The 13,198-nt window shown below is 43.6% G+C and overlaps 1 protein-coding gene across 1 annotated transcript in view; it reads right to left on the bottom strand.

Moving 5' to 3' along the window:
- SYN3 (synapsin III) overlaps positions 1-13,198 on the bottom strand; it is a 282,703-nt gene that overhangs the window by 225,261 nt on the left and 44,244 nt on the right. The window contains exon 3 of the mRNA XM_027825071.3: positions 10,488-10,545. Within this exon, the coding sequence (XP_027680872.1) occupies positions 10,488-10,545 (58 nt within the window). The remainder of the gene's footprint in view (positions 1-10,487; positions 10,546-13,198) is intronic.

A 13,198-nucleotide genomic window follows, 5' to 3' on the forward strand; every position in this document is an offset into this window, starting at 1 on the left:
CTGACACATGCTATTTAATGGCCCTGAGCCAGTGTGAATGCACACAGCCTACAGGGAACACTGATACCAGGTAGCCACATGCCGCTTGGTGCCTGTGCTGAAGGTTAAGTGCCATTCAGTGTTGTCAGCTGTCGTGCTTTTACTGCCAGTCTTGCTATATTTGTTGTTTTTCTTAAAGCGCCAGCTCAGTCATGCCACTACATTAAAATCTCAGATTCAATTTTTTTTAAAAAAAGAACATTTCTAGGCCCATTGTCACAGCGAATAGCTTGAAAATACGAAACCTAATGGCTCGAAAGAGCAGAAGGCAAATAAAAAAACAGTTTTATTGTTTTTAAGAAATCAGTATTTTTAAATCAGTCTCAGTTTTCTGGAGGACTATTGTCATGATTTCTGAATAACAGATTTAGCAATACTGTGACAACCACCACCTAACTGTAGGTATCCATATTTAAGAACGGCTCCTCTTGAAATCCTTTCTTTCATAAAAATTTCGAGTTCCTTAAACCAACAAACAAAACGAATAACTATATGGTTGTTTAATAAATGGTTAATCCATGGGGCTAGAAAGGACTGTTTATGTGACTACACTTCTTTGGCCTATCAGATTCTTCCTTTCAGAATGCCCGCTCTATGCCACTAATTAAAATACTAATTTAGGAATTTAAGTACAATGAAACTGGAGAGATCATTTGTATTATAACTCTCTTTTGTCTAGGTAATTCATGAGCAATCCATGTCAACATTACCAGCACAGTCATAACCCTATTCCACAAGAGATTTCCAGAAGCATACATAGAGGAGTTCATTGAATAATAACACCCTGAAAAAACCCCATGGCGTGGGAACAAGTGAATGAGCTGTAAAAGGAGAATGAGTGTTAGAGAGAGATAAAAAAAGAAATGGTGGGAAAGAGAGGAGGTGGGAGAGCAACAGGAACAAACTTTACAAATTTACATGAGCCTTCTGGCCTGAGCGCTCCTCTCCTTACCCCTTTCTGTCCCTGCATAGAGCCATTAGCTGACATAAGGGCTGAGGAAGGATGCTCTAGGAAACATCTGAAGAAATACTATCCAAATGGCAGCAGATTCTGCAAGAGAAAAGCTGCACTATCTCTGCTGCTAATCCTCTGTGTTGTTCTCGGACTCTCATTCTCTGGAGTGGTGTGGTGCACATGCTGCACCATGCTATTGGGGGGGGGTGAGGGGGGAGAAGGTGATTTCTAGAAATCACCAGGTTTCCAGATCACACATTCCTCAGGAAAAAGTGATCCAGCAGAGTTTAAGTAATAGTCAAAAAGGACAGAATTATCTGGGCCAGGTTCAGTGACTTTAGATAACAGGGACTTCTAAGAGGGGCCGCGCTGCATCCCACCAGTTTTATCCACTTCAATATCCTCTCCATGCCCTGAAAATAACCAGCAGTCCTTTATTCTCAGTCCTGTGTCTAGACATAGTCTATGCTGTACTGGCTACTGTATTCAGCTTCACTCCCTTGTGGCCAGAGGTCACACCCGTCGTTGAGCAGAGGAGCATGCTCAGCTGGAGGCAGCTTTCTGTAAGTGGGCCGTAATGCCATCAGCACCAGCCCAGGCAGCAATGCCTCTCCCACAGCTAAGATCAGGTCTGAGATCCTCTCTAAAAACAAGATTAAAAAGGACTTGTGGCCACCGGATTTCATGGGCCCAAAAGGCCAACTCTAGATGGGTATCATGGAGGGGGTTGGAGAAGCCTGAATAACCTGTGACCTTAAAGAAAAATCAGCTACTAGCTTTTAACTATAGTGTGTAGTTTGTCTCTGTCATAAAAATAAAGGGAAGGGTAACCACCTTTCTGAATACAGTGCTATAAAATCCCTCCTGGCCAGAGGCAGAACCCTTTCACCTGTAAAGGATTAAGAAGCTAAGATAACCTCGCTGGCACCTGACCAAAATGACCAATGAGGAAACAAGATACTTTCAAAGCTGGGGGGGGTAGACAAAGGGTCTGTCTGTCTGGGTGATGCTTTTGCCGGGAACAGATCAGGAATGCAGTCTCAGAACTTCTGTTAGTAAGTAATCTAGCTAGAAATGCATTAGATTTCCTTTTGTTTAATGGCTGGTCAAATAAGTTGTGCTGAATGGAATGTATATTCCTGTTTTTGTGTCTTTTTGTAACTTAAGGTTTTGCCTAGAGGGATTCTCTATGTTTTGAATCTGATTACCCTGTAAGGTATTTACCATCCTGATTTTACAGAGGTGATTCTTTTACCTTTTCTTTAATTAAAATTCTTCTTTTAAGAACCTGATTGATTTTTCATTGTTCTTAAGATCCAAGGGTTTGGGTCTGTGTTCACCTGTACAAATTGGTGAGGATTTTCATCAAGCCTTCCCCAGGAAAGGGGGTGTAGGGCTTGGGGGGATATTTTGGGGGAAGACGTCTCCAAGTGGTCTCTTTCCCTGTTCTTTAAGACGCTTGGTGGTGGCAGCATAGGGTTCAAGGACAAGGCAAAGTTTGTACCTTGGGGAAGTTTTTAACCTAAGCTGGTAAGAATAAGCTTAGGGGGTCTTTCATGCAGGTCCCCACATCTGTACCCTAGAGTTCAGAGTGGGGAAGGAACCCTGACAGCCTCCATCTACAATGGTTATATTCTCTTACCCCAAAGCAACACCCTGGAACCCCCATACTCACCACTGTCATATAGTTATGTTATGTTTTGTACAAAGTATACCTTGTAAGGTATCATTTTAAAAATCTTAATCTGTTGAACATTAATATCCCTTTAAGTTGTATGTGCTATCACTGTCTGTGAAGTTATGAGGTTTTGCTGTGTGTGTTACTGAAATATGTTGTGAAGTTGGAAACGCTCACAACCAGTCTTTCAGGTACAACAATGGGGCAGCCAGAAAGTGATTTAAGGGGGAACACACACACAAACACACACAGGAGGATTACCCCAGGAACTGTATACAATAGAAACCTTTCAGAGAGTGCGTACACAATGGAGGCTGCTTGACTCATGTCATAGCAAAGGATCTTTCCAGCAAGCTGGAAGAAGCTATAAAAAGGGGAAGTGACATCATCATTTGGCCTCACTCCCCCCACAACTCAACACCTGGAAACATGTCTAAAGAACAAAGACTGAACTGGGGAGGTGATCCCAGGCTGGAAAGGAGAATCCTAGCTTGTGTATTAAGGTATTATACCATCAGGGTGAGACATTGCTTGATTTAAATCCTGTCTAGTTCATAGAACTCAGATTGTGATTTTACTTTTTATTTCTTAGATAACCACCTTTGATCTGTTTCAGAGTAGCAGCCATGTTAGTCTGTATTCGCAAAAAGAAAAGGAGTACTTGTGGCACCTTAGAGACTAACAAATTTATTTGAGCATAAGCTTTCGTGAGCTACAGCTCACTTCATCGGATGCATTCGATGAAGTGAGCTGTAGCTCACGAAAGCCTATGCTCAAATAAATTTGTTAGTCTCTAAGGTGCCACAAGTACTCCTTTTCTTTTCACTTTTGATCTGTATGCTTACTACTTATAATCACTTCAAATTTATCTTTCTGTAGTTAATAAATCTATTTTATATTTTTTTTACCTAAAATAGTGTGTTGCTTGAAGTGCAAGGGAAATCTGCTCAGGAACAAGGGCTGGTGCATGTCCTCTCCATATCGAGGGAGGGGCGGACTAGGTCATAAACTTACACTGGTCAGGCTTCTGACCAGGGCAAGACGGTACAGCTCTGGGGTCCTAGGCTGGGGAGCTGGGGGGGGCGGAATTGGCTGGAGCATCTCTATTGTTGGCTCATGAGTGTCTGGTGAAAGCATTCATGTAACTCAGCTGGGTGTGTCCCTGTCTGTGGATGGCTGTGTGAATGCAAGACCTGGAGGGATTTGCAGCTTGTCATAGCATCATAGTGTGAGAGGGAGCCTAGGTTGAGGCTAGGGCTGAGCGGTACCCCAGTTCCAGATTGTACTCCGGGGAACCCATCACAGATTGAAACGTAACCAAAAAAAAAAAAAAAGAAGAAGTTCAGATTCTCCTTTGCATTTCTATGTCCCAGGATTAGGGTGATCAGTAGCTACACAATTCACGTACCCCCAAAATAAGATGGTATGCCACATCTTCCTCATGAGGCTGAGCTCCACAGTGTTCAAGCACCTGTTGGACTGAGATGAAAGAGACCAAGATATTATAATCCATTTGGGGTCTCCTTCATGGCAGTTCTAGCCTAGCATGCTTGATGGGGGAAGGAGCCCCCAGCTTTTCATTATTTATAAAATATTTTTTTCTAGAAAACTATGAGAACACACACCCTAAGGGCTCAAGAACAGAAGGCAAATCAAAGGAACTCAACAACTATTATTATTATAAAAAATCTCATTTGTTTTGGAGACCAACTCATGATTTTCAAATGCTTGGGATTGGCAATACTGAATCTGAGGTCTTGAATTTTTAGATAGATAAATTCTCAGGGGTTAGATGGTTTAGGGCCCTAGGAATATGATAAACCAAGACTTCCACCTGTTGGTCAGCACTTCCAAAGTGCGACTCAGCTTGATAGTGATTGAATACCATTGTCACAGAAGGACACTTGGGAGAAAAATATCCACATAACAAAGCACAACCATAATTGACTCCCTTTTTGGCAGAAAGGACAAGGATTAAGTCCCCAGTTCAGCAAAGCACTTAAGCACGAGCTACACTTTAAGCACATGCTTTAGTCTCACTGAAGCCAATTTAATTGCTTTGCTGAAAAGAGATGGGAATACTCACGTACTTACAGATAAGCACATGCTTAAGTGCTTTACTGTATGGAGGCCTAAATGAACATGGAGACTGAATTACTCTCACTGTGTTAGGAGTGGTCTTTCAGGATCAGGCTTGAGGTACATTGATGGAGCAATGTGGGGAAGCTTGCATAGCTGCTGTACCTGTTTTTTGGCTAACGAGACAATTTAAGATTCTATGGCTGTCAATCTGGCCCCTTTGGCCAACACTAAATTCACTGGTTTCAGAGTAACAGCCGTGTTAGTCTGTATTCGCAAAAAGAAAAGGAGTACTTGTGGCACCTTAGAGACTAACCAATTTATTTGAGCATGAGCTTTCGTGAGCTACAGCTCACTTCATCGGATGCATACTGTGAAAACTGCAGAAGACATTATATACACAAAGAGACCATGAAACAATACCTCCTCCCACCCCACTCTCCTGCTGGTAATAGCTTATCTAAAGTGATCATCAAGTTGGGCCATTTCCAGCACAAATCCAGGTTTTCTCACCCTCCGCCCCCCGACACACAAACTCACTCTCCTGCTGGTAATAGCCCATCTAAAGTGACCACTCTCTTCACAGTGTGTATGATAATCAAGGTGGGCCAATTCCTACACAAATCCAGGTTCTCTCACCCCCCTCCAAAAACCACACACACAAACTCACTCTCCTGCTGGTAATAGCCTATCCAAAGTGACCACTCTTCTTACAATGTGCATGAAAATCAAGGTGGGACATTTCCAGCACAAATACAGGTTTTCTCCCCCCCCCTTTTTTTCCAAAAAACACACACACACAAACTCACTCTCCTGCTGGTAATAGCTTATCCAAAGTGACCACTCTCCCTACAATGTGCATGATAATCAAGGTGGGCCATTTCCAGCACAAATCCAGGTTTTCTCACCCACCCACCCCCATACACACACAAACTCACTCTCCTGCTGGTAATAGCTCATCCAAAGTAACCACTCTCCCTATAATGTGCATGATAATCAAGGTGGGCCATTTCCAGCACAAATCCAGGTTTTCTCACCCACCCACCCCCAACACACACACAAACTCACTCTCCTGCTGCCAATAGCTCATCCAAACTGACCACTCTCCCCACAATGTGCATGACAATCAAGGTGGGCCATTTCCAGCATAAATCCAAGTTTAACCAGAACGTCTGGGGGGGGGGGGGGGTAGGAAAAAACAAGGGGAAATAGGCTACCTTGCATAATGACTTAGCCACTCCCAGTCTCTATTTAAGCCTAAATTAATAGTATCCAATTTGCAAATGAATTCCAATTCAGCAGTTTCTCGCTGGAGTCTGGATTTGAAGTTTTTTTGTTGTAAGATAGCGACCTTCATGTCTGTGATTGCGTGACCAGAGAGATTGAAGTGTTCTCCGACTGGTTTATGAATGTTATAATTCTTGACATCTGATTTGTGTCCATTTATTCTTTTACGTAGAGACTGTCCAGTTTGACCAATGTACATGGCAGAGGGGCATTGCTGGCACATGATGGCATATATCACATTGGTGGATGTGCAGGTGAACGAGCCTCACTAAAATTCACTAAAATTGCTAAAGAAAAAGATTAAATGTACCCTTGGATGAAAGAGGCTTTAGAGATCCAAACACAGAGATAAACACTTTGGCTTCCAGTGCTCTGGCTTAATTCCCTCGCTGATTGCTCCAACATCCAAGAAGAGAAAGGAGTCTTTGGAAACAGATGTTACATTGGAAGAGTTAAAATCCCTAAATATTACTAGTAAGAGAGCATTACGTTTGGGTAATGGAACTGCATGCATGGTGGGAAGTTTCTGGCAATGCTGAACTTTTCCAGATGCACTTGGAACATAAATGCCCCCAGCCCTCAAATAATAACAGTTCTTCTTTATCACCACCCTGCTGCTTTGGGTCAGGATTGGAATCCTCACTGTCACTGATGATCTTTGGTCCTGGCTCTTTCACTATTCCAGCTCTCTTTCTTTTCTCCTTTCTGCTTCCAGGATCTTATCAATTTTCTCCCACCACGCTCTCTCTCTCTGTTTCCAGGATCTTGGCACTGAGGTTAATCAGTCACTAAAGGCAATAAGGTAAGACAAAGCAATCTCATGGGCAGGTTTAAATAAATAGCACATATGTGTTCCCTGAGATGGATAATATAGCACACTTTAGACATCCTAATAGATTGCTCAATAAATCAGTGTCCGGGTTTAAATTGAAGAGCACGCAAAAAGGAAACTAAGAAGGAAATAAAGAGGATCCTTGTGGCTGAATTAATTAATGATTTGAGAGGATGGAAGCCAGGGAACAGGACTGGAGAGTACACATCCAGCTCAGTATGGCTTACCATGCTTTTCTCATATTCATCAGCACTAGGCAATGAATGGAGCATCTGTCTTCTCAATGCCTGTGTGGATAAAATTAGCTGAAGGGACTGCTTGGGGGAAGAGAAGGCGGGAGGGCATGGAGGTCACATAGTTCATTTCCATAGTAAACAACCTGAGAACCTGACCTGTTTCCATACAAGTGTAAGCTCAAGAACTATAGCCAAGGAGGAGAGAAAACTCTCAGAGCTGGTAGGGGGGTATGACCAGACTTGATAGCTCACAACCAGCTGCTGAGAGAGAGACAGTTCCGCTTTCAACAGTTCCACCACAGTATAAATAAAATGAGGTCATTACCTACCAAAAAAAGAAAAAAATATCAGTGTCCCCTCTCTGCTTCTCCCAAAAGCAGCCGATGGGGCTTGTTAACAGAGAATGAAGCTGTAATATAGGGAGCAATCAGAGAGAGAAAAAGCAGTAAGGCAAATGCCTCAAATTCAAATCCCATTTCTGGGCATCCCAGAAGAATGGATGTAACTGCGTTCCACACCACATACTTGAGCACTGCCAGCAAAACCGTTGAAGTGTCTCATTCCTGACACTGTTTTGCAAATGTGTTAAACATTTGGATGTTTCACTTCAACACTTTCCACTGGTAAAAAAAGAGAGGCTATTTTATTGTTACAGGTAAAATCTGGTTTCGCTATAAAAACAGAACACTTTTTTCCTCAGAAAAGCTAAGTTTTCACCCAGGGCACATAATGAGTGGAAATTTACCATGGGATCCAATGGTGAGCTGGGAGAAAAAACCTTTCTGGATAATTACATGTGAACAAGCATACCACACGGCCCAAGCCGCTTCAGAAGAGCCACAGCACTTAGCTTTTGATCAGTGTAGAGTTTACTCAGACCAGCCCTGGACCCTTGCTTCACCTGGTTAAAGACCATTACAGCATGGTAACATGGGATGCTCGATGTGCTCAGCTGTACCCAGAATCCTCTTCCAGTTTTGTAGTACTGCTGCTCTCTGAGGTCTGGGACAAGGTCATATGTACACAGAGTTCTTTTCTGTGGGCTTCCTAGGCCAGGACTGTGGAAGAGCGTTCTCTCTTTTAGGCTCCAGAACTTTCCTGTGTTCAGTAGCAGAAAAGACAAAGTGAAGTGTTCCATGATGGTTTAGGCCACGGGGTCATAAGTAAGGCAGAGAAGAGCAGGGGAGGGCAAGAAAAATGAAAAAAAGAAGCGAGTGAGTGAAAAACAATGGAGTCCCCCAAGGGATGAGTAAAAGAGGAAGCCCAAAGAGTTGGAGTCTGAACAGATAAGCGCCCCCCTCTTGGCCTGATCGATATGCACAGGGGCCTGAGGCCACATTCAAGGACTGCCCACAACAATACAACTTCTGTATTTCCCTTGTTAGACAATGATAGAACTGATGATCACTTCTGCATTCAAGGTCCAATGAAGCAGGGCGCAATTCACCATCTGTTACTCTTAGGCTCCATTGCCATATATGGGGAGCGGGGGAAAGCAGCCTGCTTTCTGTTCACTGTTGTCCAACCTTTCTCTCAATTAAATAATTCATGTTCTGGAGTAATGCTGCAGTTGTTACATTTATTATTAGAAGGGGGCTTCACTGAGGTCACTCTCGGTACCACAACACTAGCAGGCAACGGTTCCTAGCAGTGGGAGCCCTGATAGCCACTGCAGTGAAGGCACATTTTTTGCCACATGCATACTTGATTATTACTTGCACTCCTTAGCCCCTTTGGGTCCTATGCCCAAACCTGAGCATGCCACCTAAGTAACAGGTCTTGGCTGATGGGCTGGATGAGGTTCACAGGAGTTCCTGGGAATTGTTACAAGCCCCATGGTAGGCACTGATCCTGATCTATCCAATCAGGGAAACAGCAGCGCAGAGGCTCCATTTCCAGAGCTGAATTAAGGCATAGGCAACCTAAGCATATGCTGGGGGCCCAATTCTTGGATGGGGCCCAACCTGAGTGGCACTGTGACCCCATCTACCCTTGTCATGACAGAGAGGCGGCAGGGCCAAACCTGAGAGAGCACTGGGGCAGCCAGCACAGCTCCTCCTTGTCGCTGCCATGAGGCCAATGCTACTCCGCCCCACCCCAGGGCCTGCCCAGCCTTGTCCCACTTCCAGCAGCCAATGTTCCCTCTGTTCTACTCACAGGATTCGCTTAGCAATAGCGTCAAGAGCTGCTACAAGTATGGGAAGCTGTGGTGCATGCCTGCCCAAGGAAGCCAACTGGGAGAAGGGCTGGGGCGACATGAGGAAGTTTTGTCTAGGGCCCAGTGATGGGTTAATCTTCCCCTGACTATTTCAGCCAGTGGGCTTCCACCAGAGGGGTACTGGAGACAGCTCCTCTCCCAGGAGCTCATTTGTAATTCTGAATGAGAAGGAAGGAAAGAAGATGCAGGGTTTTCAGTCAGTAGGCGGACTGTGGGCCAAAACCAGACCACCAGATGCTTTTGAATGGACCCCAACATCTTTTTATTTACTTATTATTATTAACTTTTTTTATTATTTTCTCTGGAGTCTAGACCTTGACTATACCTTGACCAAGAAATTTGGACCTTGACAAAAAATATTTGACTACCCTGGTTTGGGGTATTTGGGAGAGGAGAAAAAGGAGATTATGGAATGATTGCAGGGGCATGCACTGGAGAGGCAGATACTCCCTGCAAATGGAAGCAGGAGGAGGGACAGGAAGGGAGGTACTGAGACTTAGCAGGGGAGGGGAGAGAGCCGGCTTCAGGGTGGGAAGAGGGTTCTGCGGGTTCCTACCTGCTTCCAGGCCTGCTCCAGACCCTCTGGGTCCCACTCCCTGCTCCCCCACCAGCTCCTGGGCCCTGTGGTGGCTGCTCCTATCCCTCTGGGTCTCCCTCTCACCTCCACTCCCTCCCCCACTGGCATATGAGAGTTTACATAGGGACACTAGACTCCTTGGCCCTGGTTCTGTCTTCCCTGGCATGAGAGGTAATCTGGGGCCTGGGCTCTAGGACCCTGCAAGGTGGATGGGTCCCAGAACTCAGGCTGCAGCCCAAGCCTGAATGGCTACACTGCAATTAAACAGCCCCTCTGCCTGAGTCCCATGAGTCTAAGTTAGCTGGCATGAGCCAGCTGTGGGGTTTAATTGCAGCGTAGACATATCCATAGGGACATGCAAAGCAGCACTAGAAAAAGTACAATAGGGAACAATCCTGAAAAGGCAGGACTGGATGGCCCAAAAGGTTATTTTCATCTCCGGCTTCTCTAATTCTGTGAAACAGATAAGACTTAAAATTCCTCCTTAGCACCCTTCTCCTTCTGGCTGATGCCCGCAGACACCTGCATGTGGGGTCTCAATCACCTACCTGTACCCTTGCTACAGAGGATTTCAGTGACCACTGACCTGTTCCACTCGGATCTCAAATTCTCCGTTCACCTTCTTCCCCTGGAAATACTTGGCCCTGAGGAGAGAGAGAGAGGGAGAGGGAGGGAGGGAGGGACATGGTTAAAAAGACTGCAGTTCATGATTATTTATTTATTTGTCAGCTACTGTTTTGCTGCTGTTTTCCCTTTTTGATGAAGGATTTCCAGATGGTTCACAACATCTTTTACTAATTCCCATTTTCCCTTGACTTTCTGTTCTCCAAGAGGAATCTGCCAAACCAGATGAAAAATCACACTGGAAATTTCCTTGAAGGCTTGGGAGGGTTTTTTTTGTAGACTGAGAAAATAATGATCTCCCTGCACCTTACAGAACAACAGTAATAATCAATGACAAGACCAGTTTGTATGTATTCTCTATCCTGGGGACAGAGGCTATGGACAGAAGGAGGCTAAATCTATCATGTGACAAAGACTCAGGGTAAATTTTCTTCCAACACTGAACAAGGAACTTTATCAGCATAATGAAAACCATATTAAGCCTCTCTTTCTCTCTCTCTCTGCTTCACTGTAGAGCTTGTTTTAGGAAATTTCCCAGCCCTATCTTGCCTGGCTTCATGCGTCTGATTTAAAGAAATAGTATATATATATATCCTCAAAATGTCAATAAGGATAGATTTCTTCAAAATTGTGAAACCAGATTTGCATCAGAGTCACTGAAAAAAAAAGTCTCTCTCATATACTTCCTCTCATCTCTGCTAATAGCCACAGCCATCGAATATACAACAGAGGAAAACAGATGGAAGTTACCGCTCAAAGGGATGGACTGATAGTGCAGTAAGAACCAGGTATAGGACAAGTATATGCTTTTTAAGCCATTCTCTTCTATACAGAGCGGATCAGGAGATTTCTAACAAAAGCTATTTTCCAAGCAGAAAACAGGGTTTCATCAAAATCAACATTTTTTTCTTAAAAACTGTTGACTTAGATGACTACTTTTTAGTTTTTTCAAAAATTTTCTAAATAGAAAATTTCAGGACCCCCCACCACCCCAAAATATTTATTTGTTTTATTTAAAAAAAGGGGGGGGCCTCCCCCTTCCACTGTATTACCATTTCCCAATTTTTGCCTGTTGAAAAACAGCAACAAAGTGTAGGAAACAGTTAAATATTGGAAGTGTTTTTTACTTTCTGAGAAAAAGTAACACTTTCCACACTTTGTTATTCAAGTGACAAAAGTTTGGACAGAAAAAGAAAATGAAGGAAAGTTAGGGGGAGGGGGAAGAGCAGGTTTTTCCCTATACCTTTTTAATGTTTTTTAAAAAAACTTTCCCACACATTTTATTTCATTCCCTTTCGTGTCATTGGATTGGGGTGGGGGAGAAAATGGGGGCTGTGGGAAAAAAGTTTAAAAAACAACCCACAAAGTTGTCCAGATTTAAAGAACCAAACTGACATTTTAAGTCTAAACAAAAGTTTGTTTTGAAACGGTGATTTTAAACAAAATGAATGTTTTCTTTTTGTTTAAAAAATTCCCATCAAAAGGTCCCTCTGTCAAAAAGCCCATTCATCAGCACAAAGTTTACTCTAACTATGATCGGAAGTTAGGTAGGGACAGTACATTAGCCAGGTGTGACTACTCCAACAGGCTCTTACAAGTCCAGAAAAAGGAAAATGCAGGACTTTAGCTATCCCTAAGGGGTATGTCTACACTACGAAATTAGGTCGAATTTATAGAAGTTGGTTTTTTAGAAATCGTTTTTATATATTTGAGTGTGTGTGTCCCCACAGAAAATGCTCTAAGTGCATTAAGTGCATTAACTCGGCAGAGTGCTTCCACAGTACCGAGGCAAGCGTCGACTTCCGGAGTGTTGCACTGTGGGTAGCTATCCCACAGTTCCCGCAGTCTCCGGAAATGAGATTCAAAAATTCGCAGTTCTTTTCCTGTCTACCTAGCCAGTGCATCTGAGTTGAGAGTGCTGTCCAGAGTGGTCACAATGGAGCACTCTGGGATAGCTCCCGGAGGCCAATACCGTCGAATTGTGTCCACAGTACCCCAAATTCGACCCGGCAAGGCCGATTTAAGGCTAATCCACTTGTCAGGGGTGGAGTAAAGAAATCAATTTTAAGAGCCCTTTAAGTTGAAAAAAAGGGCTTCATCATGTGGACGGGTGCAGGTTTACATCGATTTAACGCTGCTAAATTCGACCTAAAGTCCTAGTGTAGACCAGGGCTAACCTTCCTTGAGGTCATGAGAGTAGGACGAAAAAAAGCCAAAAACGATGCCACCTCTTTGGCAACAAAAGTTACAGAGAGTGCACTTAAGTTCATCCTGGTTCTAGAGATATAACTGGGTTTAATGGTATTTCCCATTTTACATGTAGAGAATTACTGCTGTAACCAGCAGTCTCAAAAGCCGAGATAAACTTAGTGTGCCCACAGTAACTGTTTTGAAGTTTGAGGCATGGCATTCAGTGGTACACGCATATATTTTTTTAAACAGAAGATCATCACAGTGTATATGCATCACCCACATTTATGAAACAAACTTTCTCCCTCTGATGACCCCTCCACTCTGCTGACTTACTGGTTCCTAACTCATTGGTGCTGCTTCGGTCCTACTCACAATGGAGGCTGATTATCCACACACTCTTTCATCCATTACAGATGAAGCAATGAGACTTCCACTGCTTAGTCCAGGAAATTAGCCTTCACAGTAAAAATTATAAAACCC

Source organism: Chelonia mydas, chromosome 1 (genome assembly GCF_015237465.2).
Source record: "Chelonia mydas isolate rCheMyd1 chromosome 1, rCheMyd1.pri.v2, whole genome shotgun sequence".
Taxonomy (NCBI): Eukaryota; Metazoa; Chordata; order Testudines; family Cheloniidae; genus Chelonia; species Chelonia mydas.